Genomic DNA, 27,544 nt, shown 5'->3' with positions numbered 1-27,544 from the left:
TGACAATGACGAGAAGTGGTTTCTTTCAACTGGAAAATGTGTAGATGATGAATTGTTCATATTTGGAAAGCAGTGTAACTTCGACCACCCTAGCAAGTCTAAGATAATTGACATTGACGACAAAAACTATGATTTGTACAATGTATTCACCCTTACTGAAATCAACGAAATTCGAACGTTCAAACCAAAGTCATTACCTGTATTGCCCAAAGACATTAAAAAAATTTTAAACCAATTTAACGTAACGACAAGCAATGAAATCAGGCAAAAGTTGTGCGAGATATCAACATTCTCCAATAAATTCAATTACAAGAACCAACATGATAAGGATTGGATTGTATTCACCATCTATTCATTGTTACGTTAATACGAATCAGGCTTAGAGAACCAACCATAGCTGTTAGATGTCATTAAGATCATCCGAAAAAAAAATACATATACCAAATAATTTTATCTGAAGACAATGAGACGAAAATTGAAATCTTTATTACAACTAAAAGTATAAGAAATAATGGAATTAATAACACATGCTTTACTGTAAAACTGTTAAACCTTCATATTGTTGTCACTTTTAATTGAATGCCTCACTTTTAAAAAAGTAGACCAATTTTCAAACAGGTGTCCTGCTTTCAACTAAGCGCCCCATTTTCAAAGAAGTGTCCCAAATTTCCTTGGTTGTCCCACTTTCAACATTAGTGTCTTGAATTTGTTGTCGTACCTGAACGAATTCCAGTTGACTCCATTTCGACTTCCGATGTGATACATGCTCTCTGAGCCACGCTTTATTTTCCTTTTTTATAATCATAATAAGCTTGTTTTCCCTTTCGTTCCCATATTTTTCTAAGCTGCGTATCGTGGAATAACTATGACTGATTATCCTGTTAACAATGAGCAGAGAACATACACAGAATAAGAAGTATTTGAATTTCTTAACGTTTTAAGATCGAAGAACAAATAACAACTCAACAAGCCAGAGAAGAGCGAGAGTTACCATTGGAAATCGCTTCCTTTTTGGACGAAACTACGAAGTAACAACACCAAGACAATTTCAAACGTTACAAACGTGAAATCAGCAAATACTACCACGTAGAGTGGGCTGTGGCCGAAGAAATCAACGAATCTTTCATACCAAAACTCAAACAGTTCACCGTGGATACCACCCAAGTGGTCAATGCGCACTACAAAGGAGCAGAAACTTGCCGCTTACATTGGAGAGCAGCAACAGAAATCCTCGAACAGCTCCTTACCATCAAATCAGGTGGACTATCAGCAGAAGAAGCCAACCAACTTTTGGATGAAGCGTTGGAAAGTGCCAAGCGACTTGCAATCCATGCCTGGGTTCAAGGTAGACAACAGGACGAAGAGGCTAAAGACTACGCCATTAGAGCGCTTAGACTACCCCCAAGTCTTAAACACTTGGAAGCAAAGGAGTCAGGAAGCAAGCGAGAAGCTTTTAGTGAAGAGTTTATTGCAAGGTACAACGAAGTTAACTATCAGCAACGAATACTTAAAGCAGAAATCACCAGTACCTCAGCTGGAAGAGGTCGAGGAGGACGTGGATCCTATGGACGAGGTGGAACAAAAAACTATTTTGGGGGAGGGGACGTGGGGCCCCAACCTTCAACAACAACAGTTATACCAATAATTATCACAATACAACATCAACAGACCATTCAACACAGAGAACTTCCAGTCAGTAATGGTACACAAATTACAACCCTTACCGCCGCAATCTCCATCAATACTACCGACTCAACAACTATCAACACAATCGAACCCTACTATAACCTCAACAATGAACTACACCATCCCCTCAGATGGCATTGTACCGGGCAGTCGCCTATAACATTCTCTCCCTTACTGGAAAACAATAACCAATCATCCTTGGCCCCTATAAGTAATTCAAAATGGTTACAAGATCCAACTTTCCAAGAAACCGATCCCATGGAGGAATCAAAAGAAGGCGAAGACAGCAGAAGATCAATAATTCTATCAGCAAAGCAGTACAGAAATTCTTGGATGGAGGGAAGATAGAGATATCCCCTACACAAAATCGGCAATTCCTCTCCAAGTTCTTTACTTTACAAGAAAAGACGAAGAGAAGACCAATTCTGGACTGCCAGAAATTGAACTCATTCATCCAAGTCGAATATTTCAAGATGGAAAGAGTTCCAGCGCTAAAAGAGCTAATAGAAAAAGACGGTTACATTTGCAAAATCGATCTAAAGGACGCATAAGTAGTGGTTCCAATGCACGTGGTCTCCCAAGGTTTCCTAAGTTTCGAGAACGAAGGAGTGGTTTACAGATACAAATCCCTTGCGTTCGGCCTCAGTGTGGCACCAAGGATTTTCTCCAAAATCATGCGTTATGCCATAGAACCTCTGAGGAAAGAAGGGATCCGAATCGTTTATTATTTGGACGACATTTGCATCCCGGCGAAGACAAAACAAGAGATGAACCAAATCGACGATCAAAGTAGGCATCATCTCGAGAAACTAGGCTTCCTCATCAACTACAAAAAGAGTATTCTCATACTATCAAAAACTCAGGAGTTTATGGGTTTTGCATTCAACAGCAATACAATGCTGATATCTGTACCACCATTGAAGATTACCAACCTGATGAAGATAATTCGACAGTTGCTTACTTTTCCGAAGAAAACGTGCAGATGGATCGCAGGCCTACTAGGGAAGATGACTTCCATGATTCCAGCAGTGGGAGAGGCTCTATTACAGATAAGATACCTACAACGGGACCTGTCGAGGACATTACACCTGACGAAACAGAACTGGGAAGCAACTTGCAAATTGTCAAACACCAGCCTTCAAGAGTTACGTTGGTGGGAAACTTTCACAACACAGAAGAACGGCCTCCCAATCCAAAGGATTCAAACAGAAAACCCGAATACGATCATCCATGTAGATACATCAAACAGTGGATGGGGAATCAGCTCGGAACTGATCACAGCTTCAGGATTTTGGAACCAGGAAGAGAAATCTCATTCAATAAATGTACGAGAGCTGAAGCCAATTTTATTTGCGATTCAGCACCATGCTGGAAAATGTGAAAACTCAACAATAAAAATCTACTCGGACAACAAGACCGCCTTAAAGTATACGACCAAATCAGGGGGAACAACATCAATGATCTTGCAGGACCTAGCAATTCAAATACAAGAATTATGCAACCAGCACAACATCAAGGTAACATATCAACACATTCCAGGGGTGATGGTCACTCAGGCAGACAAATTGAGCTGACTGAAGAAACCGCTATACGAATCAATGAGTTCGAGAAAGATGTTCAATTGTATACAGAAAAGATGGGGGAAGCTGAAGATCGACGCCTTTGCAGCGCGCCACAACCACCAGCTGCCAAAGCATTGGACATAGTCAACAGACCCAGCAGCTTCAGCCGTAGATGCCCTGCAACAAGTATGATTACTGAAGGGGATGTATTTATATCCACCTTGGAAACTGATACCCCAAGTACTGAAAAGACTTCAAGAACAAAAGGCAAAGCGAGCAGTTCTAGTGACTCCATTGTGGCCCAGCCAATTCTGGTTCCCGATGATCCTAAGGATGAAACACCTACAACCAACAATCATTTGGAAAATAAGTCAGAAATGGTCTCTAGCCGCTTGGCTATTATCAACAACAGCAGGTTACAAGATGGTCTAGACGAGGAAACGGTAAAATTTTTAAACCAAAAAAACTAGACAACCAACTCAAAAAATTTATGACAATGGATGGAGCTACTGGGCACCTTGGTGTCGCCAACAACAACCCTCTTGTGACCCATTGGACTATGATATTAAAAACTTATTAAGGTTTCTACAGGATAACAAAGAATATAGCAGCATTCACCTAAATACCTTGCGCTCATCAATCGCTTCAGTATTTTCAATCATTCACAGTCAAAAACAGCCCATTGCCGGCCAACCATTGATCAAAGATTTCTTCACAACGAAGAGAAATTCTGAGGTGAAAATTCCTAGTGAACAACAATTAACAACATGGGATGTCAATATTTTTGTGAAGTATATCAAGAAGGAATTATCTCCTACATCAGGGTTATCTCTAGTTCAATTACAACTAAAAACGATCCTACTCTTATGCATCGCAACCATGTGGAGACCAAGATCGGATATTGATAGACTGCAATATCATGATGTTATATTAAAACAAGACGAAACGACCACAAGCATTCTTACTAATGCAAGAACTCCAAAAGAAGGTCAGGTAAAATCGGTTACATTGGGAACAATTGAGGATGAAAATGTGTGCCCAGTCCGAACAGCCCATCAATTTATCCTGAAGACAGCTACAATCAGACAAACGTTGCCTAAAGATCAAACATTCTTTTGACATACCTTGACTCGATTACAAAGCATCCAACTTCCGTTCGACCAACTACCGTTGCAAATTGGATTAAAGCAGCCATGGATAAGGCAGGAGTTGATACCAATAACTACCAAGCCCATTCTATACGAGCAGCCTCAAGTACCAAAGCTGTGGAATTAGATCACTCCATCAAAGATGTCAAGAAGTATGCCAAATGGAGCTTAAACTCTAATACTTTTGAGCAATACAATTACAAGCCATCCTCACAATCGTCCTTTAGTATAGCCATTAGTAATTCACTTTTTTCTTGCCCTGAAAAGCGTATCACATCGGAAGTCGAAGTGGAGTCAACTGGAATTCGTTTAGATACGACAACAAATACCAATATTGACGAAACGAAGACTGAAGATGTGATACATACCCGACCCTGGTACCGTTTCTTTGGATAAACAACTTTTATGCTACTTATTGTTCTTCTATTATCATTATCATTAGTATCCTCCCTGAAAAAAAAAAAAAAAAAAAAAAAAAAAAAAAAAAAAAAGAATTGAATAGTTTAACTTAGCTTGAAAGACATGGGGAAGAAAGGGAAAACAAGTTTATTATGATTATAAAAAAGGAAAATAAAGCGTGGCTCAGAGAGCATGTATCACATCTTCAGTCTTCGTTTCATCAACATTGGTAATTTTCACTTTTGTTATTACCAAAGTTCGTTTTGATTACAGTATTTTACCCTAAAATTAGACAATCTGTTCGTAATATTAGAATGGAGGAACCAACGGAAGAACCAGTAACGGTGGGGATATCGGTGGAGGAAATTGCCACTGATCTTAACGCAATCTGTATTGCAGATGATGGCCAGAAAAAGAAGAATTCTTTATTGTATTCAGAATTTTGACTAGCCAACCAAAACTCTCTTATTGTGTTCGAAATTTTAGCCAATCAATCAAAAATCTTCTAGAGTAATACAATTTGTATTGAATATGGTAAATTTTTATTATAATAATGATCAGGATATAGCAGATTAGTTGGTTATTTTTGTCTTCTTTCTTGAGCGCGTCTCTGTTGATCGAGATGTAGCTGGCATAGGTAAAACTTTTTGTTTTTCAAGATAGTTCCTCATCCAGGAAAATTCTTTTTCCCCTGCTTCTTCAGACGACGAGGTAAAAAGTTGAAAAACCTGATTCACAATTTCTGCGCATATCCAAGCTGACAACATGGACAGTAAAATAGTAGCCCCAAAGTTTTCAATAGAGTGGCTGATTTCGATGGTTTTGTGCCTAGTAACACGAGTTACATATTCCGTGGGTCTGTCTACTTGGAGCATGGTATTAGCTAACCCAGAGTGAATAAAGCCAACCGTTTGCAAAGATCCTCTCAATTCTGGTTTGGTTTCAATGAGATCATCAAGCATATCCTTAAGGGTTCTTGGTAATTTGTAGAGCGCGTCTTTTAAGTGATCTGAAGAATTATCATAATTTCCTTTAGCTTCAGTTGCACCAAATTCTAAACCTTTGCTATGTTTTACTTGGTATGTCCTAAATACAGAGTCGCACTTGTGACCCATGCTCTTTCTAACCATCGGCATCATTCCACTGATTGTCCTCTTCTGGTTCTTTCTTTTTTGGCTTGTAATACTCATTGATTCACCGATGGCTGCCTCCAAATCTTCAAACTTGTCAAAACATATCTCTATCATTCTCCAGATGTGCGTTTGATACCATATTTCGGAGTGATGTTTCTTCATATTCCCACTTTCGTATTCACGTAATAAACCGTACACTGTGTAATTGATCCAATCTATGTCTTTATCTGGGTTATCTTCAAAAGTGTGGTTTTTCTTCAAAGCTGAACGGATATCCGCGGCGGTTTTGAGATTGTATTTGTCCATATGTTTTACCACATGTAATGGAGGCAAAGACAGCTTCTTCTCTTCAAAGTTAAGGATTTCGTCGAGTTCTTCCTTAGTAAAGACACCGTATTCAACATAGCTTAAATCACCTGGATTTATTATGAGAGATTTGCTCGGGTGATCTTCTTGGCACTGTAAGCCAAATATGAATAGTTCATTTTCCACATATTTGCCTGTACTTAATCTCCATCTTTTGTTTGGATCCAAATCCTTAAATATCTTGACCAAATCATCGTCATCGTTTTCTTTTGTATACTTGCAATCAATTTCATTTTCGATTAAAGTTGATTCATTCTCAATAGTAGCTGTTTCTTCCTCCACAGCTTGAGTTTTTGTTATTGTCTTCAAATATTTTTTGACAATGATATATTTTTGACGTGCTATACGATAAAAATATTGCTTCATCTTTGTTGTGCTTGTGATCCATTAACGCGTTGTTAGACATCAATAAGGAATCAACACCGTAGTACTTACCTCATTTTGACTGTTTCGTTTCTGTCTGGCATATGTAATCATGTCTTTGATATTTTTATTTAAGTCTAGATTCGCGATCTCTACTAAACATTTTGCAAATTCTTTCTTAAATGAAGTTAAACTTTCAATTTTGGTTGTTTTCGCAAAATCCATAACATTGAAATTGTCTTAGTTTTGCTTTAGATACTCAACGTTAGAATTCCTTTATATGCAAGTAGGTTATCTGAAGAAAGAACATTATTACACATATTTCAGATACTTGAAGATTTATCAAATGTGACGTAACCGGTGATCGTGTACATACGTAACCCTACATTTGTATAGTTTTCTTGTTAAACTTTTGACTTTCTAGTGCATGTTGTATGCACTCCTTTGGTGAACCAAATGAAGGGTACTTGAGGAACTCTACTTTGCAATTATTTAACGCTACGTGTTATTGTAACTTGTTAGTACTTGGGATTTGGTTTGTATTAAAGTGATGTAGATTTGTTTAGTTTGAGGTTTGAAGCCTTGAATGACTTGAATTTAGTCAATTTGATTGAACGTTTAACAGTTCTTTTGATAGTAGTGACCACCCGGTCTTCATAGATCAATAAGGTTAAGACTAAAAGTGTTTGATAAAAGATAAAAATAAAAGGAATCTTTCTTGATTCGTGATAACTCGGGTATCAGATCAGAAAGATTAAGTTAAAAGGAAAAGAAAAGAAAAGAAAAGAAAAGGTTATTGTGGTCCAATAAGAAAAGATTGCTATTTAAGCGCAAGAAGATTTTGATTTATTGAATGCCTGTTATTTTGTTGTAAATACTCATCTTATTTATATAAACAAAGGCGTGATTTATTGTTTATGTTGCTTGCTATCTATGTCGACCGACATCAAAACTTGTTTTTGTGATCAGCATTGTTCTCTTGATCCAAAATTTTATCATTTGTGCTACATTATCTTGCTACTCAGCTAGTTGACCGCATCATGTCATAATCAGTTTGGTTTGATTAAAATCAGCTATTGCTAAACTACAAACTACTTGCTATCTTGTCAATATTGGTGAATACTCACAGTTAGCTATGTAATATTCAACAGTATGCAAACGCTACTAATTTTCTCTTTTTTGTTAGTAGCGGCTTTCATTAGCAAGGTGAACGAAATAACTAACTGCTCCAGTGCATGGCGGCCTGGATACGCTTTTCGAGCGTATTAAATGAAGGCTCGTAACGGTCTTTGAGTGATTCCAGTAAAATGACACTTCATTTTGGCAGTGCTTATATCCATGGGTAAAGGAGTTTGAAGCTTCTCAAATACAACTTTGTGCGTTTAAGCTAGTTATTTCGCCCTCACCTTGCTACGATAAATGTTCCTTGTTTGAACATATCATGTCGCTATCTACTTTTAGGTTTGGGCAAGACCGGCCGTTTCTAGTTTAATGGCTCGTTTACAGAAAAGCTCTGAAATCAATATCCTCAAGTTCAACGAAGGCAACTCAACCGTATATGAAGCACTCTTGGTTTCCAAAAATCTATGAGGAATAAACCACCACATTAAACCAAACAATGTATTCTTTTGTAATGAACAAAAAGTAATGGCAAAGTATATCATTTTTAATTAATTATAAATAATTATTAATAATTCCTCTAACTATTTCAGGGGTCGATAAAGGATTCCTATCGAAATACTTCATAAGAAATTTTGTATGCTGGGGCAAAAACTTTACTGGTGTTCCTCTGTTGGCTTTTTTTTTTTCATTGATTTACCAGGCAGAACATCTCAATTATCCAAATTAAATTCCTTCAGTAGAACGTAGCCATCACCTCTTGGGACCATACACTTTCTGGCGACTTTGGGCACACTCAACCCCTCTTGCTGCATAAATTATAATATGAATTTAAATTAAATAAAACCACATCTTTATCTTCTATTTTTAACCTTGCATGGTTCTTTCTGACGATAATAATCCTACTCAGAAAAGTGACTTAGCAGAGTCACCTCATTTAAATACTTCAACAACGTCAGGGTACAAAACATATTCATCACAACGATCCTAGGCACGGGTGATGACCAAAAACCGTAAATCCCTTCTGCACTCATCCAGCTCTCTTTCAACAGCAAATATCGCTGGTCCAACATCGATCGATAATGGCATGCCAACTGTCTTTAAATCCAGTATTTGGCGTCCGGGGCATGGGCCTGGAAGTGTATTTCTTGATATGACTGGACGCAAAGAAACCAAGATTGAGTTCTTGAGATTGATCGCTCAGCAATATCCCTCTAGAGTAGGTGTCCTCACTCAGCAAGTTGGATCCCTCAAATTTGCTGAGATTAATTTTGATCCTGCTGATGAATGTTGCACAAACGGTGTTAAGTTTGCGGATAACTCGCTTATTATACCATGTCGAGCGATGGATAATCATATGCAAGTTGTCCGTCTTCGTTTATCCAATTTACCTTTTTTTGGGTGAGAAGGCCTTGTTGGAAGGTCTGCAAAAGAGTTTAAGGAAATATGGAGATATTCTGGATGTAGGCATCCTGTTAGAGCCCACTACTGGTACTTACATGTGCACAGGTTACGCCTTCTTCAATGTGTCTTCTAAGAATATGCAATTCGAAGCTTTGACACATTTAATCCCGTGGGACGAATAGCGTGAATATGGTTTTTATGCTGTATGGAATCAGATGCCGGTATATTGTCGTTATTGTTTTTATCTTGCTGCTGAATGCTCCTGCGATAAACCCTCCAAAAAAGCCCGTAAACAACCTGCAGTTATTTCTCGTCTCTTTACTTTGGTGGAATCGATTGAAATTACTCCACCAACGGAACAATTTATCACCTCGGATAAGGATATAGTACCTGAAGAACCTATGGTAGATTCTTCGGTAGATTCGGATATAACCACCCTCCAAGCTCCCGTTGTCGGCTCGCCAATGTCCTCTTATGCGGTCAATTTTCCTGCTCCTTCGAACGTTGCCATTGCTACAACATCCAGGTCAAAACGACTTACAGTATTAGTAAAAAAAAAAAAAAAAAAAAAAAAACTCCATACGACCGTCCAATCACTCGAACTCACCCTACTATGCTGTCTACATTGGCATCCAAACCGGCAGAGAGTATGATTGTTGATTCGCAGGTCTCCAAAAATGATGAGCACCGTTTAGATTTCTCCTCCTCCACCCATGCGGCGGATGAGGACGCCGTCAACAATATCTTACAATAATATGAGTAATAAGTATAACAACTTATTACTGCATATTGTTTCATTAAACTGTAACGGTTTAGGAAATCTCACAATCCCAAACAGCAATCACGATTTATACGCTATCTACGCTCTTTACAACAAGACATTATGACATTCCAAGAAACTCACATCTCTGATACCACACGCTCCTTTATCAATACTCAATTTCAAGCTCGATACTCAATGACTTACCATTGTGGTATTGTCTCTTTCAATCCCTCTTTCATTCTTTCAGACAATATGATGCCAGAACATGACCGAATGATCCTCACAAAGGTCACACATTCCAGTCACGCCTTTGCTCCTTTCTTCATACTTGTTCTCTATGCACCCGCTTCCTCAGGTCGTCAACGTCAGCAGTTTTTTGACCAGGTCTTCGAACTCTTGCACGCACAAGATTTGGATATCAATTTTGACCGGCTACTGATCACTGGAGATTTTAATTACTCCTATGCAAGATCATCCTTATCATCTCAAACATCGCTACAATGGATCTCGTTCTTAGAAGATCACTTTTATAATACACTAAAAAAAGATGGTTTACATGAGTTGCCCACATTCAGACGAAATGAAAGCATATTTTCAACAATCGACTACATCTTTGTCAGTCAAGCGTGGTGTTTAGCAGTTATGGCAAGTAACTTACACAAGTTGAATGCTTCTTGGACAGACCACTCCATGCTTTCAGTCACCTGTTGTGTTGGTACTTCTCCTTCTGGTCCTGGTCTCTGGCGTGGAAAACCGATCCTTGCGCGAAAGTCTGCTTTCCAACAATACCTCCAATAACATCTTGCAGAGATTCTTTCGAAAATACCATCTGGGCCGAAGGTACAAATGGCATAGGTCTTTGTCAAGCGTCAGATAAAAAAGGTTACACGTAATTATGCGGTAGATTATACCAATTGGCGTACAAAGTCAATACGATTGTTACAGAGTAATCGGAACAAGTTTTTACGCAGTAAATCACAAATAATAAGCAATAACAGCTATGGTTTTGATAGGTATCTTATTTTTTCCGCAAAAAAATTGGTGTCTGAAAAAAAGGTCGTCACGATTTGAGGAAAAATACATAGGGCAGCTGCTGGCGATGCTCTAAGTCACAAACTATTACGTATTTTACGTAGTAATTTTTTTTTTTCTTTTTTCTCAAATGTTGATTAAAGGTAAGTGTTTAGCTTACTCAGTAAAACGGTTGATAGATAGGTGTTCCAAGCTGTAGACCAACGGACACATTGGCCTTCGTGTCAATCTAAGCCTAGTAGTTAATTCAGACACAACATCGCCGAGTATGCCAAGCTGTAGACCAACGGACACATTGACCTTCGTGTCAATCTAAGCCTAGTAGTTAATTCAGACACCATACTTCAGTCTAGTTGTCGACTTGGACACACTGGCCTTAGTGTTAGTCTAAGCCTTGTTGACAACTTGCTGCTATCGACACTAGAAATAGGCGTTGTACTGATTTTTTTTTTTTGATAGGCAACATTCTACTTCACTAATGTCTTATAACATATACCAGATGTATTCTTTTATTCTCAGAAACGAAATATATCCACACAATAAATTATAATTTCTATTTATAAATGGCATACAGTGCTTCCAAAAATGAATGTCGCATCCCATATGTCGTTTTCTGTATAACTTGCATTATAAAACTTTACAAAATACGACTTTAATTTCTGGAAATAGTGTATGTTAAGAAAAACATGCATTTTATAATTTCATATATATATATACATATATATATATATACACAAAAAAAAAATTTTTCATATATAGTTGAGTCATCAAAATGCAAAACATGCTTATAGGTCGAATGTTATTATAAAGGCTTCGCAGTATAGTTTGTTTAATAAATGAACAATGAATATATTTAGTCTTCGATGGATTATTTTCACTTTCTTAAATAGAAATATCGTGCTCAAGAATTTTATCTGTTTGCAGTTTAATGAAAATCGATAAAGTATTTATTTTTACATACAAATGAAGGCAATGTAAGAGAGAATTAATGATATGAATGGTAGAAACAATTACTACGTGTTCTGTCAGTAGTTTTTTCCGTTATGGCTTTAATTACTTTGGGCTCCAAACAGTAGCCAAATTCACTGAGCACGTCAACCGTATTATTTTCATAACAGCAGCGATAAATGGTGTCCATTACATTGTAGAGGCGGTCAAGGTAGGGTATCATTTGTGGCAATTCATCAAGAGATAAAGGAAGCCGGATGCTATCCAATTCTACCACTATTAAGACATCACCTCTTACTTGGCTAAGATGAAGTTGGATGTTAGTGCCTAAGAAATAAAAGCTTAGTAGACCCAAGTAAGTCTTGATGATCGTAGACTTACCCACAGCCATAATTTGGAACATATGTTTTGCCTTACATACTGCTGAACCCGTTTTTGAGAACACACACAAGCGATGGAGATCGATATTAACCTTTCTATGATTTTTGGCATATGTAATTGGCTTTACTTCAAAATATCCCACTGCTTTCTTGTCATTTTCCACGATACCATCAGGGCGGTTTTGGTTACTGTCATTGTTGGTGTTATCGAAACAGTTAGCATTTGACCATTTGAAGATTAATTCATCGTCATCATAATCAAATAATTTTTGAAAGGCAGTTTGTAAGAACCTGGTACAAAGTTCAAACTCTTTGATTTCTTTTTTTTGGTTAACCATGGGTAATGTCTCTACCATTGATTTGATACATAGCAAAAGTCTAATGGCCACTGTATCCGTAATATCGTTTATTATTGCTAAGATTTTGCTCTCAGCACTTAACCGAGTCAGTAAGTCACAATTGATATCATTGACGATTGTAATTATGGCCATCATGATATCTAACGGAAACTTATGGTTTGATTCATTGAAACCAAAAGAATCATATATATTTTTGCGAATGGTCTTGATTGGATCTACAAAATAATTTTGTATTTCAGAACACCAGTTTGAATTTTTTCCAATAAACAAGATATTGGACATCGCAAGTAGGTGTTGTAAATGGGTTTCGTATGTGAGGAGGGAGACATCCAAAGAATTATAAACATCACGCTTAAACTTTGACAAAGAATTTGAAAAATTAAGGTCGTTAGAGTTGTCATCAATAGGTATAATGTTTTCAATCATAATTGCTTTGGCATCAGCTAAACTGATCGTTTCAATGCTTTCTTCTGTAGTGGTAATGTTCGTAGTATCAGTTTGTTGACTAATAGTACTATCGGTGTTGTCTTGGTCTACTTGCTTTCTTTGTATCCAAAAGTCCTTTGCCTCGCGGCTCTTGCGCCATTGGTCATAATCTTCTAGTACCTTTTTTCTCTTGGCTTCGTCTTCTATGCACTTTATAACTTCTAAGAAGCGTATATGGGCTCTTCTTTTATCATAAGTCTTGAAGAAATTGAAGAAACTAATGTGTAAGATATTGCTATTATTGCTATTATTGCTATGCAACCAATTAACTTCACTGGGGAGTCTTTTAGTTAGCAATTTCTTTGGCATTGTGATAGCAAAATGAAGAAAAAAAATACTGGTGTAACAGAAAGCATGTAGTATCAACCCACATTTTCAGTAGTCACTTCAAATTGGGTGCAAGTGCTCTGAAAATTGGAAAACATCAAAAAGAAGAAATCAAAAATCACTGTAAAAGGACAGTATCTACAGTTCATACATAAAAAAAAATATTTTTTTTAGCACCAGCCCCAAATAGTAATACAAAAAAAAACGGATTTACATATGAAGAAAAATAATCGCAAAAAAAGAAGAGTACTCATTGATTATTCCATCTGTTTTCTCCTTAATAATTATTGTTATAAAGTAAGATTAAATGTTTGTCAAGGAGTAACTTAGAGTTACATGGTTAAAATCGATCTAAAAAACTTTTTTATTCTGTATCGTGAACAATAGGGGTAGGTTAAGATTTTTCCGTATGACATTTGTTACACACGGAATTCGAAATAGACCTGCCCCTATTTTTTAACTAAGCAAATTAAAAGGAACGTTTGCCTTCATAGCAAAAGAAAAAAAAGAAAAAGGATCTTTTAATATAAAATACAATCTGAGTACAAAAAAAGTATTTTTTTAGTCAAAGGTATGAATTTAATATAAAAGAGGATTGTAGGCCTTTAAATCCTAAGTACATTTTATGCAGAAAACGGTTGTACAAATAAAAATAAGCAAGTAACTACCTTGTCTATTAAGATATAAAGCTCATCTAAAAGAATAAAAATATATTATTAAAGCTTTAAATGAGAGGATCTAGTATATACGAAAGATTAATAGCTATAATTAAACAAATAACTTTTTTTCTCTGTATTTGTTTACTTGTTAGTTTAGAATGGCTTTGTCCTTTTATTTACCATCTCTTTATGGATAAATAAGTTTTAAAAAATTTTAAAAATATAAGAAAAAAAAAGGGGGAGAATGACTCATCAAGAATGTGAAAAAAAGATATTTAAATAATTCTTTTTGCCAAAACTTTTTTTCTTTCTTTCTTCATCAAACAATCAATCTTCTCTGAAACTGATGACCTAAATATTTTGTCTTTTCAAATCTAAACTTGGCCCTTATGGTCTTTTGTCAAAACTCCTCTTCCTAAACAAATGATTTGCTACTTTTTTGCGCTTCAAACATGTTTCTCTCCCTTTGGCCTTTTAAAACCTCTTACCTACTATCAAGCTTGTCTTTAATCAACATTAAAATATATGGCCTACATAATGCATCTATTCTTTGTCTCTTTATTTGGTCTCAGCTAACATCAAAAGCCGGTGTACTCTTTTGCTTATCTTTCTATGGTCCTTTTGATTTCATTTAATGCTAAACGCTTCATTCCATTGGTTTTGATGGTTAAAAAAGAAATCATATTTTGGCCTCATAAAATGGTAAAATCATTTTTTATATAATTATTTTATTAACATTTTTGAAATAGTTTACTCTGCCTGTCTTTGTTTGCCTTGGTCAAGATTCCTTCTTTGCTACTCCTCTGGCTAAAAAGTAATGTTCAGAATAGAATTACCCTTTTTATTAACTTTTATTCTAGCTCAATATTTATTCTCTTCTGTGTCAATATAAATGGTTTTTCTTTAAGGCTGCTTTTGTACTTGTTTTCATGTCTGCATGGCCCACTTGGGTGCAATCCTTTCCCTGTAAAAGCTCTCTTTTGGTAGTCTCTTTATTATCTCTGTAATCTCTTCTCTTTCTATCTCTTTATGACCTCTTTGCTATGCTTCTAAAATCTGTGGCAGGATGGGACGATGATCTGCTGGAACTTGTAAGCTCTAAGGAGGAATGGGAACTCAAGTAAAAGTAACACCCGCTCTGTTCATCCTAGTGCTAGACGGAAGATGTCTTAACATCTGAAGCTACAACGAGCGAAGTAACAGACCCGGTCACGCTTTGCTTGAGAGAGGGTGATCCCTAGAAATAGGGTATATCTTTCGCAGAACATTCCAGACATAGACTTAGAACCTGACAGTGAACGGAACGCCCTTCGGGGTACCACTCATATCCTATAGACTTGAAAAGTGTTTAAAAGAGTAATTCAAGGGTGATTCTTATTATTATCTTTTTAAAAAATATTATCTTTTAAAAAAATTACTACCTTAAAAAAAAAAAAAAAAAAAAGCAAAACAAAAAAAACAAAACCAGACTATCGAAAGAGGCTATTTACAAAAAGGTTGTTGTTCAAGTGCTTGGCTCTTTGCTGCTTATCAATGGTTTGCGATCAATTCTAATTCAAACCCAATGAATCTTTTCATTCCTCTTTGCCTTCTAAAAAGCTCTAATATTTAATAAATAAAAACCTTTATCTAGTTTTTATACAATCTTAATGAATAATCTCTTCTTTTACATTGCAATCGTGATAACAGATGGTTATTATGTTGTCTGTTTGCTATTTCTAACTTGTAGCTAAATATCAAAAGCTATAAATTATACAAAAGATCCACACATGAAATTGAATGTCTTTAAGCAGTGCATTTTGTGTATGTAAAAATAAAAAATAAAAAAATAAATAAAAAAAAAAATAAAAAAAAGAGAGGGAGAAACTTTATGAGATCTACATAATCACCTATGAGTGCAAACGAAAGTTTATCAGGTGTTACAGAGCGAGATTAGCATTTTGGGGTGGTTTCGACAAGGATTTGTAAAAGGTTAAACATAATGTACAATTCTTAGCTTTCCTTTTTTTTTGTGCTTGTTTTATACAGGCAACAAAAACTAACATCAAATCCATAACCCTTTACCAAATTAAAAATTAACGATATTTCATAAATAGACAGTGCCAGCAAAAGACACTCTATAATAATCAGTTTACGTTTCTAAGTAGATAAGCTTATACTTTTTACAGTTGTATCTTTGTTTTATTGTACTGTTTTAATATTTTTCGGACATAATAGGTAAAACCAAGCTGGTCCATCTGGTGAAAGGGTGACTATGCATGCCTTCGCCAATCTCTGGAGAATATTGTTCCCAAATATAACCTGGTATTCTTTATACACATTACGTATAATGTTATCTCTTAATTGATTATAAATTGTTTGAGCACGGGCTTGACAAGGACCTGGTACCATGTAATTCTAACAAAGCATTAATTTTGCATTATAAAATAAAACCTCCATGAATTACCCTATACAATCACACCAAATAAGTTTTCGGACAAAGAAATTGAAGATAATTTTAACCTCATAACAAAATAAAGTTATCTTTTTCTCATCCATCAATTCATTAAAAAAAACATGTCTGCTCAAATCTCCAAAGACTGTACCCGACCTTTAATTATATCTGAAGATGAAACAAAAGAAAGTAAAGCATGAGGTGTTTTTTATCTTCTTAGAACACATCATACGATTAGAGAGATTGCAGAACTTGTTGGATTGAACAGGTCTACTGTGCAAGACATAAAAACCAAGATTGATAACTATGGCAGCCTTTTGCCTCACAAGAAAACAGGTCATCCATTGAAAATAAATGAAAGAACTGAAAGGCACTTGAACAGGATTATTAGAGAGGATCCTTTTGCCTCATTTAAAGAAATAAATGTGGAATTAACAAAGCTGAATGTTTTTGTTAGCATAGAAACCCTTCGATCGTATGTCGATCGACTTGACTTCAAATCGTACAGAGCAGCTCACAAGTCTAGATTGACTGCAAGACACCGCAAAAGTAGGCTTCGCTGGGCGAAGGAACACCTCAATTGGACGGAAGACCAATGGAGAAGCGTTATTTGGTCTGATGAGTCGCGCTTTTGTGTAGAAGGCAGTAAACGCGGAAAAAGAGTGCTCAGGAAGGAAGGAGAGCGTTATGACGAAAGAAATATAATATCCACAGTCAAATGGGGTGGCGGTGGTGCTATGGTTTGGGGAGGAGGTTTGGGACCTTTAGAAATTATTGATACCAGTTCCGTAGACCAAGAAACATATATCAATACTTTGGCCAATAGATTCCATCCTTGGTTTACGAATGTCATGGCGCATCAGGAGAGGGATTTTATCTTCCAAGAGGATGGTGCTTCCTGTCATACAGGTGGTTATGCTCGATGGTGGAAGGAGACCCACCAAATCAGGGGGTTTGAGTACTGGCCTGCTCAAAGCCCTGATTTAAACCCCATTGAGCATGTTTGGAATGCTCTTGAAAGGCGAATTGAAAGAAAAAGATCGTCGATCAAGAATTTGGAGCAATTGAAGGTGGCTCTACGAGAAGAGCGGGAAAGAATGGATGATGAGTTTGCAGACCGATTAGTTCGAAGCATGAAGAGACGGTGTGAAGCAGTTATCAAAGCTAAAGGCGGCGCAACAGAATACTGAGAATCATTTTATGAATATATTCTTAAAATAAACATGTGAATCTTTCTTTTCTCAAAACTTGAAATCCTAAGCTTAGGTTCACAGGTATTAATTGGTCTTGGACTTACATGCCATACTTTTTAAATTTTTTGTTTCAATATTTTGTCCCAAAATTAATTTGGTGTGATTGTATAAAATGTTGCCCTCTTCACCTATCAACATTTTACAATACCTTTTTGTTCAAACAAGTGCTCCTGGATATACTATGAGCATTTGGCTAACATTCTGGTTTGCAGACGAAATGAAATTTGGCGCTTGGCATTCTAATATTGCTATTCATCATGCCAATTGGATCAAACGTCAGGCTCATGTTAATAAGAGAAATGATATTACTGTTTCCTATATGCCCAAAGAGGCATTGAAAGCCTATTTATTTCCAAAGGAAATGCGTTATTTCATATCTGAGCATGGTAAAACAAAAACAGTAAAGAAGCAATCAACATGTCAGTATCAGAAGGCTTACCTTCAAGTGAAGCATCTGAATCAAATAAAGTAACTATTAAAAAAAGGAGAGTAATAAAAGAGCCTTCCATTAAGTCTTTTTAAGTTGTTAAACAACTGTGGCTGCTACAATACATAGTTGTTTAAAGAGATTCTTATTTTATGCTCCTTTTTTAATCCGAAGCTCACTGCTATTCAGTACGTGGCTTCTCTTTGCTTCGCGCATATCCCAGGAGACTTTTAGGGATCAGATTCCATTCAATATAGCTGGCGCTAGAAAGGATACAAGTCATATTATTAACATGGCAAACGAAGCCAGTACCCCTGTGCCCATCATGCATACTTTCTTGAAGAACTGTGACTATGTCTTGGAAAAATATGGCAACTACGATACTACTAGTATTGTACAAGGTATATAATTAAAAATAGTACCTTGCATTTGTTATTAACCTAAATTTAACTAGCTCACAGAGATCAAGTCGTCATTCCTGCCAATCTTCAAAAGAAATAAGATGGTTTTCATTTATCACTATCATTTATATTTTTTGTTCTGTAAAAAATGAAATAAAAAAGAACTACGCATAAACACTTTTTTTTTCTTAATTGATTGCAGAACGACATGACGATTTCTATAAGAATCGTAAATATAGATCACTACATTCATAAGCCATGCTCTTTAGATCGAGCTTATTCACCATTTTGCAACAAAAGTCTTTCCAAAGTACCAGTCATTCGAATATTTGGATCAACCAATGCAGGACAAAAAGCATGTCTTCACATTCATCAGGTAAAATGAGAAGAAGAAAAAAAAGGTTTTCATTTCTGTACAAATGCTAATAAACTACACAAAGATATACCCTTATTTTTTTGTGCCTTATACAATACCTGAAGGTCACACAGCTGAAGATATTCAAAAAGATATTTTTCAATTTGGCACTTGCCTTAACCAAGCACTCGATTTGTCCAAACCCAATTCAGATAAAAATCAACATATTGCAGCCATTGTTCTTGTCAAGGGCACGCCCTTTTATGGCTATCATGTTGGCCACCAAACATTTCTGAAGATTTACTTGACCCGTCCATCTGAAAAACAACAGATCATTGATATATTGCAATCACAAGCCATCATGGGCATTCATTTTCAGCCGTTTGAAGCACATCTATCATTTGAACTTCAATTCATGATTGATTATAATTTATATGGCATGGACTGGATTCATCTCGACACGGATCATGTCGGTTCTCAGTTTGGACTACGCTTTCGTTTGCCCCTTGCGGATGCTCCAAAGTCAAATTGCCCACTGAGCCAGTCATTCACAAATGAAGAGTTCTATGATCAGTCGATCTATACTGTCCAGACAGTCCCCAAACACTTACAGTCTGATGCTCTTCCGCGCGCAAGTCATTGTGAACTGGAGCTGGACGCAACAGGGATGTGTATCTTGAATCGATCAAACCTGATTGAGAGAGAGATTGAGGGAAATGATCCTCATCAAGACGAAGGAGCCAAATTGATCAAGTCCTTAGAGGTTATCTGGAAAGATGAAGCAAGCCGACGTAGGTCAAAACCCATCTTGCCATTCTTTCATACCCCAGAACGACCAACAACCAATACCCCATGGACCTCTGAAGCCTCTTATAGGAGGTTATTAAGCACACTCATACAAAACCAAAGCACAAAGCCGAGTAAGCCTTGTAATCCATCTCTAATTGATATCATGACTGCTTTCCAGGCTGTCGAAGCTCTTTATCCACCTGAATACCATCTATTCAAGTCTTCTGCTACGAATGCATCATCGCCAGCAATACCTACTGGATATAACACACCTCCAGATCAAACATCACATGGGGTATCGTTTAATGTATCATCAAGTCCATCGCACTATAGGACATGGAAAGTGCAGACTGAAGTGGACACTAGTCTAATTGATTCATATGTTGAAAGCAAATCAGCTTTAGAAAGCAAGGTATATGAACTAAGACAAAGCCAGAAACAACAAGATGAAGAGAGTGATGAGTTTGATGAAGAAGAATATAGTTTAAGAGAAAGTGATCTTGTCAAATGGATGGAAGAAACGGAGCGAAATGAGAAATCTCAGCATCCGATTGTTTCTATAGAATATGAAGAAGAGGATAAACCGGTTTATAAGCCTCGCACGTTAGATTTCGTTGCCGAAGTGCAAAAAATGGACGCTATTTTACAAAAACACGGAAGACAAAAGAGAAGGAGCGGTTTTGCTTTTGAAGACGAGCCGATTAAATCATTTGAAATAAGTGACATACCTCCCGATACAATGTAAACACATGTTGCATCGCTTTTTGACCACTACTAACCATTTCCTGTGTATAGGTCTCGACCTAATCGATTTTTGAAAAAATATAAAATTGATCAACTTGATGGGACAAAAGATCAATACTCAGGGAAAAGAAAAGATCAACCCTCATCAAGAACACAGTGGGAACAGGAAAAAAAGATTTTGAAAAGAATGAAGAGGAAAAGAAAACCTCATGAGGATGATGATACGATTGTATCTGTTGTTATCAAGGAAAGCCCTATATTTGGAAGAAGAAAGAAAAAGGGAAAGGAAAGAAAGGCAGGTGAAGAGATGGCGCACTACACAACTTCTCCTTTATCTATGTCTTCGTCACAAGAGCAAAGCAGTATACATCAATCTACATCATCAACTGCAGATACAGATCAAGAGGCAGCAAATTTTAATAAAGAGCCTATGAAATTTCAAATCGATCAATCTGATCAGATACCCCAACTACTTGACTTTAGCTCGTTTGGAAACATTCTTGATAATCAAAAAGAGCAAAGGACCAAGCTACCAATGGAACAAGCCATTTCTAACTCATCATTATCTATAGAACAAGTAACAATACCTACAAGTATCGATTCGGATAATGTGCAACCAACAAACGAACATGATAGCCAAAAGCTTAAAGGTGATAGTAGCAGCAGCATCAATAATCTCTTTTTAAACAAGTTAAATACCCTATGGTCTCCTAATGAGGCAGACAGACAGACGAGCCTCAGGGACTCTATACATGAACCTTCACTTTTACCACAAGTTTACAAAGAAAGTAAGAAATCTGGCCTTTTTTCAATCTCTTCAGAGTCTAAAACTATTGAGGAAAACCTGAACGCGTCTGATCAAGTAAAATATGATTGGGAAACGTATTTCCGAAAGATTGAAAATGCTACAACAAGTAGTAGTAAAAAACAAAACGTGTCTATTGAGAAAGTAAATCGTTCAGAGTATGTCTATAATCATCCCCCTCCAATCATTCACAAGGAGGACCCAATTCTGTTGAATGTAGATCAAGTTACTTATCGAGAACCGTTCTACAAAAACCCTGCAGATGTACCAAGATACCCAACTGTGTTTAATGGAAAGGAGTTTAGACTAAAGTGCGATTCAATTCATAGCCTAAAAGAATTTAAAAATGTGTATTCAGAACGACGAAAAGAGGAAGATGGTACCGCTGAGGGTTGGAAAAAGACAAATATTCGACAATGGACTCTAGCTATCCCTCCGCCTAGCTTTCAAGAGGTGCAAGCATGGCTCCATGAAAATAAACATAAGCCCAAAAAGCACAAAGCCGCCTATATAGGAACACAAGTAATATTATAGGATATACATTGATGCTACTGCTAATCATTAAATAATAGCTTGATGGTCCTTCCATAGATGGAACATTTGATTTCAAATATAAAAATAATAAGCCTGTAGCTAAAGTGACCCATGTGAATGACCATGTAGATTATTTTAGCTTAGAAATTCATGGTAATCACTTTTTATTGTTTATAACGTTTGATTACTTATATGGCAAGTGTAGTGAATACAAGACAGGACCTATTACCAGACCCTGAACATGATTCTGTACAAGTCATCTTTTATTGTCTACAAACAGATGATCGAAATATTTCAAGCAACGGATATCAACAAGGCTACCATATTGGGATAATAGCTCTGAATTATTTTGATATAACCAAGATTGGCATCAGTACCTCTCGTGAGTATATGCATTATGAGTACTTATAAAATACATGTTTATTAACCTCGCGGCTTTAGGCGCAGACATTGATTATGGAGAAACAGAAACAGAATTGTTTTTTATATTGATTGAAAAAGTGAGATTGTATGATCCTGACATGTTGGTTGGATATGAGGTTCAAAATGCATCGTGGGGGTACCTCATAGAAAGAGCTACTTATTTAGGCAAGTAAAATAGGATATTTTTCTATTCAATATATTTAATAGTAAGTGTATATAGGCATTCATCTTGTAGATGCATTATCAAGAATAGATACCCCTCCTTCTGATTTTATTCGTAAAGATGAGTGGGGATATAAAAAAGCTTCAACCTACAAGATATGTGGGAGACATATGTTGAATGTATGGCGATTGATGAGAAGCGAACTTACATTAATGAGTTATACATTTGAAAACGTTGCTTATAACTTATTACATAACAGGTAAATCACAGTGGGAACCTACCCCTTGCTTTACTTACATAACAGTACAGGGTTCCCCACTTTTCACATTCTACGTTAACATCGTGGTACCAGAAAGGAGCTGCTGTTTTAAAGTGTCGCTTATTTAAATATTATATGAAAAGAGTACAAATGAATCTATGTATGCTAGATGCGTCGCAAGTGATCACCCGCTCTTGCGAATCAGCCAGGATATTTGGTATTGATTTTTATTCAGTCATCACAAGAGGATCGCAATTCAAAGTGGAATCTACCATGCTTCGGATCGCAAAACCAGAAAATTTCTTGATGATTTCGCCTAGCAGAGCTCAGGTATTAAAAGAAAGGGGACCCAAGTATGTGTTGTATTGATGTATACTTCTCAGGTTGCAGCACAACGGTCACTTGAATGTCTACCTTTAGTGATGGAACCTATTTCAAAGTTTTACAGTAGTCCAATGGCTGTCTTGGACTTTCAAAGCCTTTATCCATCTATCATGATTGCCTATAACTATTGGTAAGCGTATTTAGTATTTCATTCAATATTTTATATATCAACATTGCCTTACAAAGTTACTCTACTTGCCTTGGACGAGTCAAGAAGCCTGAAGAATCGTCAAGGTTTGGTGTTTTAGAATCTTTTGATTTACCAGATGGACTATTAGAATCTCTCAAAGACTATATTAACAGTAAGTAAATGGAATATGGATTCGCTTACATATAATTAGTAACTGAATTCATTTGATAGTTTCCCCTAATGGTGTCATGTTTGTCAAACATGAGATTAGAAAAGGATTATTAGGCAAAATGCTCCAAGAACTATTAAATACAAGAGTCATGGTGAAGAAATCAATGAAAGATTATAAAGATGATCCGGTATGTATACCATGTTATCAGACAAAAACTCTTTTACTCACCCTGTATAGGGCTTACTACGAATGCTTGATGCCAAACAGTTAACCTTGAAATTTATTTCCAATGTAACTTATGGCTATACTTCTGCATCCTTTTCTGGTAGAATGCCTTCAGTTGAAATTGCTGATAGTATCGTTCAAACTGGCAGAGAGACTTTGGAAAGGGTAAGCCCATTTATCATTATACGTACACAAAGCGCTCATGTCTTTATAAAACAAGACCATAAATTTAATCAACGAAACAGAAAAATGGGGTGCTCGTGTTGTCTATGGAGATACAGATAGTGTTTTTGTCTATTTTCCCGGAAAGTCCATTGAAGAAGCATTCAAATTAAGCAATGAAATTGCAGATACGGTTACAAACATGAATCCTAAACCTATCAAGTTAAAGTTTGAAAAGATATATCATCCTGCTGTTCTTTTAGCTAAAAAGAGATATGTTGGCTTTAAATATGAAAACTTTGAAGACAAAGAACCTGTATTTGAAGCAAAAGGAATTGAGACAGTCAGAAGGGACCATACGCCTGCTACTCAAAAAATATTAGAATCTAGTTTAAAGTAAGCCTAATTTTACTTTACACTAAGAGAAATATAACTCACATCAAAAATAGAATTCTGTTTAGAACACAGGATATGTCTCAATTGAAGGAATACCTTTATAATCAATGGACAAAAGTGCTTTCAAACCGTGTACCATTAAAAGACTTTATTATTGCAAAAGAAGTTCGAATGGGTACGTACTCCAGCAGAGGCGGACCCAATGGTGCACTGGTAGCTCAAGAAAAGATAAACCGAGACATACGAGCTGAACCTCAATATGGAGAACGTGTTCCCTATGTTGTTATTTACAAAGGTCCTGGAGCAAAGCTAAAAGATAGAGTGATTCGGCCTGAGGTAGTTTTGAATAACAAGTAAGTTTTAGGAAAGAAATAAAAATAGAAGAAAACATATTTAACCTGTTTATAGTACACTGCGATTAGATGCTGAGTACTATATTCGCAAGCAAATCATTGCTCCAATCAGTAGAATATTCAACATCATCGGTGTTGGTAGGTTTACTGCAAGTATGAAGATTTGATGCTAATAATTGTATTTTAGACATTATGTCATGGTATGATAATATGCCACGAACGCAAAAATCAGCCTTTTTGAGATTAGGGAACTGTACCAATGAACCTAACAAAAAGAATATCAAATGTATTGATCAATATTATTCACGATCTCACTGTGTTGTCTGTAGTAAATTGACAGATCAAGGTAAGAACATGATACGAAATATAGAAAAGCACAAAGTTAATGATGACCATAGTTATCTGCGAGATATGTGCAAAAGAGCCCCACAAAGCTATTTATACCCTTGCTTCTCGACAAACATTGTCACAGAGTAAACTAAGACACATCATGAACATTTGTCAAGATTGCTCTCATCTTTCAGCGTTGGATGCTGTGACAGTAGAAGTTAATACAGACTATGCTGATGTTCCATGCACTTCCTTAGATTGCCCACTGTACTATGAAAGACTAAAAGCTAAAGAAGACGTTCGTACAATGTCCAGCTATGGTGACTTGATAAATGAGCTGGCAATTTCGTAGCAAAAACGCCTCTTCCATTCTCCCTTTGATTATACAGTGTCTAAAAACAAAAATGAAAATAAAATAAAATTTGGATTTCTGTTTTTAATCCATAATATGCTGATGTAATCAATTGGTATCCTTTTCTCATATAACTTTCATTTAAATTTTACAAAACAATTAAGCAGTGCGTGAACAAAAGTTTGCAACTGTTGTTTGTTAAAATATAAAATATGCAGCCAGCAAAATCGAGAAACATGCTGGGCTGAAGCTCACCGCTTATAAAATTTAGAAAACTTGGCAGATGAAAGCTCAGAAAAGATTACTGGTGATTGTGATATTAATCATCTTGTCGACATTGTACTGAAAAAGCATCGCTTGACTTTGGGCAAAGCTTTCAAATTGACACCAAGAGACACAATAAGAAAAAGGCTACATGAAGCTGAATGCAACAGTCACATTGATCAAGAGGATTGCTTTTTGAGTCCTGATCATATGAAAAGGCTATCGAGCGCATCCTATACAGGATGAAGGTAGTGATGACCAGGAAAAGAGCATTCATTGGCAATTCAGACCTTCTGAACATATATTGTACTTATGCATATAAACACTGTGTCAATAAATTTCCTTAAAGCAATATGCTATTTAACTTATGTAATTTGTCTTATAATCATATCAACACATCATAAAATCGTGAAACCTAAATTTTAGACACAAATCATAAACAATTTAACTCTTAATTTTATTCACACAAGTTACAATACTCTTTATTATTCAACACAAAATGAACAAATCTTTATATCACAATTTTCCGTTAAAGACATCGTAAGAAGTACTGCAGTTCCTAAGATAGCTTTAATCAATGAGAAGAACGCTTGACATGCTTAACTTGGAAATTGGCTGATGTCTGAATAAAGTAGGCTTCAAAACATTAAAAAAATAATGAAAGGATATATGATGATTTCTAATAACACCAAACCCAAGTGCTGCCCATAAGAAATAATTGCAATGAAGAAGCTGTATAGAATCAACTCTTTAAAAAAATCTTATGACGGGTATTGTATATGCAGCATAAATGAGAAACTCATAGTATTTGAAAATGTTGTACAAGTTTATACGAACGCTACGACATTCAGCAAAAGGACGAATCATATCGCTTAATTTTTTCAACGTATCCGAAACAATCAGCAATGATTTTGTGTTAGCAAGGGAGTCAGGAACAGAAAGGAACGGTCCTACCTTCCGATGAGGGGACTCGGCTCTTTAGAGATGATCTCAGCCACTAGAAATAGCTTACATAGAATATATCGCTTGATACGTGCCAGTGAAGACGAGAAAAGGATTGTTCTAGCATTTTAAAAAGCGAACCAAGTTTGATTCTGACATTAGAAATATGTGCTACACGTAAAAGATTATAGCATAAACAATGAATGAAAACACTTTTATACAATGACTGTAATACCCAAATAAAAAAAGATCAAGCAACATTTCCTTGTTATAATAGGCAACATGTTTTAAAGGACGAGCGTTTCCGCGGTTGAAGCAAAGGAAGGATCTGTCATTTATTATTATTATTGGAATGTCATTGGGAAAACAAACCAAGCGAATTAAATAAAATTATACTTTATAATTTCTATATGCATACAAATTGAATTTAGTTGTGATGTTAAAGTAGTAACTTGTACAAATCTGCCAAGCGCTTTGTATTTAGACATTATTCCTGGTCTATCCAAGTTCATATTCCGAGCATTCAAAAAACTATGGCACTTTTATCCGATCTCGGAGTCGAAAAGACAGACAGCACATTGATTTTAATAGGCTCAGTTTTCCTTTTTTCAAGGATGGGTGGTTTAAGCAAGAAACCATAGAAGCAACATTCAAAATATGCTTACTGATAAAGAATTATTATAGCAGATTGTCTGATAAAACCATATTCTTTCTTACATCTAATTTCTAAAACAAATATTGGCTTATATAATGTGGTACGGGATTATTCAGGTCTTCCGTTATATCTAAATCACCTGATAAAACAAAGAGATATCTTTATTATTTAATAATTCCACACATACTTTTCAATTCCTTCTTTTATTTTTTATTGCTTAAAGTAAATGTAAAGGCACTCTCTTGTTAGGCTAATTGCTTAAAGTACATAGTTTGACAAGCATATGACAGAACAATGGGTAAAATCAACTGGTTATATCCTATTGGTTGATATTTCATTATCCGCAGTGTACTATAATTGACACAGCCTTAAAGATGTTCACCAGGAAACCATGTTCACTAAAGAGGCAATGCCGAACTCTTCTTTTTCTTCTCAAGCAATTCGAAAAAGCAGTTTAG

General features: G+C 36.0%; 11 protein-coding genes across 11 annotated transcripts; 8 read left to right on the top strand and 3 right to left on the bottom strand.

Moving 5' to 3' along the window:
- Positions 1-887: 887 nt before the first annotated feature.
- Positions 888-2,034, top strand: RO3G_01525 (uncharacterized protein; the record flags this gene model as incomplete). Its single annotated transcript, XM_067656116.1, has 2 exons — positions 888-916; positions 1,074-2,034. 2 exons carry the CDS (start codon positions 888-890, stop codon positions 2,032-2,034), a joined length of 990 nt encoding a protein of 329 aa, XP_067512217.1.
- A 1,402-nt stretch (positions 2,035-3,436) lies between these two features.
- RO3G_01524 (uncharacterized protein) lies at positions 3,437-4,792 on the top strand (the record flags this gene model as incomplete). The annotated part of the gene is made up of 3 exons (XM_067656115.1): positions 3,437-3,691; positions 3,840-4,241; positions 4,391-4,792. The coding sequence occupies 3 exons, from the start codon at positions 3,437-3,439 to the stop codon at positions 4,790-4,792; spliced, it is 1,059 nt and encodes a 352-aa protein (XP_067512216.1).
- A 575-nt stretch (positions 4,793-5,367) lies between these two features.
- Positions 5,368-6,660, bottom strand: RO3G_01523 (uncharacterized protein; the record flags this gene model as incomplete). The annotated part of the gene is made up of 1 exon (XM_067656114.1): positions 5,368-6,660. The coding sequence occupies one exon, from the start codon at positions 6,658-6,660 to the stop codon at positions 5,368-5,370; it is 1,293 nt and encodes a 430-aa protein (XP_067512215.1).
- A 1,454-nt stretch (positions 6,661-8,114) lies between these two features.
- Positions 8,115-8,321, bottom strand: RO3G_01522 (uncharacterized protein; the record flags this gene model as incomplete). The annotated part of the gene is made up of 1 exon (XM_067656113.1): positions 8,115-8,321. The coding sequence occupies one exon, from the start codon at positions 8,319-8,321 to the stop codon at positions 8,115-8,117; it is 207 nt and encodes a 68-aa protein (XP_067512214.1).
- A 608-nt stretch (positions 8,322-8,929) lies between these two features.
- On the top strand, positions 8,930-9,181 carry RO3G_01521 (uncharacterized protein; the record flags this gene model as incomplete). Its single annotated transcript, XM_067656112.1, has 1 exon — positions 8,930-9,181. The coding sequence occupies one exon, from the start codon at positions 8,930-8,932 to the stop codon at positions 9,179-9,181; it is 252 nt and encodes an 83-aa protein (XP_067512213.1).
- Positions 9,182-10,585: 1,404 nt separating this feature from the next.
- Positions 10,586-10,741, top strand: RO3G_01520 (uncharacterized protein; the record flags this gene model as incomplete). Its single annotated transcript, XM_067656111.1, has 1 exon — positions 10,586-10,741. One exon carries the CDS (start codon positions 10,586-10,588, stop codon positions 10,739-10,741), a length of 156 nt encoding a protein of 51 aa, XP_067512212.1.
- A 1,219-nt stretch (positions 10,742-11,960) lies between these two features.
- RO3G_01519 (uncharacterized protein) lies at positions 11,961-12,641 on the bottom strand (the record flags this gene model as incomplete). Its single annotated transcript, XM_067656110.1, has 2 exons — positions 11,961-12,250; positions 12,305-12,641. The coding sequence occupies 2 exons, from the start codon at positions 12,639-12,641 to the stop codon at positions 11,961-11,963; spliced, it is 627 nt and encodes a 208-aa protein (XP_067512211.1).
- Positions 12,642-17,305: 4,664 nt separating this feature from the next.
- On the top strand, positions 17,306-17,758 carry RO3G_01518 (uncharacterized protein; the record flags this gene model as incomplete). The annotated part of the gene is made up of 1 exon (XM_067656109.1): positions 17,306-17,758. One exon carries the CDS (start codon positions 17,306-17,308, stop codon positions 17,756-17,758), a length of 453 nt encoding a protein of 150 aa, XP_067512210.1.
- Positions 17,759-18,540: 782 nt separating this feature from the next.
- On the top strand, positions 18,541-18,657 carry RO3G_01517 (uncharacterized protein; the record flags this gene model as incomplete). The annotated part of the gene is made up of 1 exon (XM_067656108.1): positions 18,541-18,657. One exon carries the CDS (start codon positions 18,541-18,543, stop codon positions 18,655-18,657), a length of 117 nt encoding a protein of 38 aa, XP_067512209.1.
- Positions 18,658-19,006: 349 nt separating this feature from the next.
- On the top strand, positions 19,007-22,115 carry RO3G_01516 (uncharacterized protein; the record flags this gene model as incomplete). The annotated part of the gene is made up of 4 exons (XM_067656107.1): positions 19,007-19,025; positions 19,130-20,534; positions 20,589-21,864; positions 21,915-22,115. The coding sequence occupies 4 exons, from the start codon at positions 19,007-19,009 to the stop codon at positions 22,113-22,115; spliced, it is 2,901 nt and encodes a 966-aa protein (XP_067512208.1).
- Positions 22,116-23,176: 1,061 nt separating this feature from the next.
- RO3G_01515 (uncharacterized protein) lies at positions 23,177-25,225 on the top strand (the record flags this gene model as incomplete). Its single annotated transcript, XM_067656106.1, has 9 exons — positions 23,177-23,235; positions 23,292-23,407; positions 23,467-23,594; positions 23,645-23,797; positions 23,853-24,190; positions 24,244-24,543; positions 24,599-24,681; positions 24,731-24,889; positions 24,942-25,225. The coding sequence occupies 9 exons, from the start codon at positions 23,177-23,179 to the stop codon at positions 25,223-25,225; spliced, it is 1,620 nt and encodes a 539-aa protein (XP_067512207.1).
- Positions 25,226-27,544: the final 2,319 nt, after the last annotated feature.

The sequence above is a fragment of the Rhizopus delemar genome, genomic scaffold (assembly GCF_000149305.1).
Source record: "Rhizopus delemar RA 99-880 supercont3.1 genomic scaffold, whole genome shotgun sequence".
Classification (NCBI taxonomy): domain Eukaryota; kingdom Fungi; phylum Mucoromycota; class Mucoromycetes; order Mucorales; family Rhizopodaceae; genus Rhizopus; species Rhizopus delemar.
Note: the sequence above shows the minus strand (reverse complement) of the source record. Positions and strands in the feature narration are given on the sequence as shown.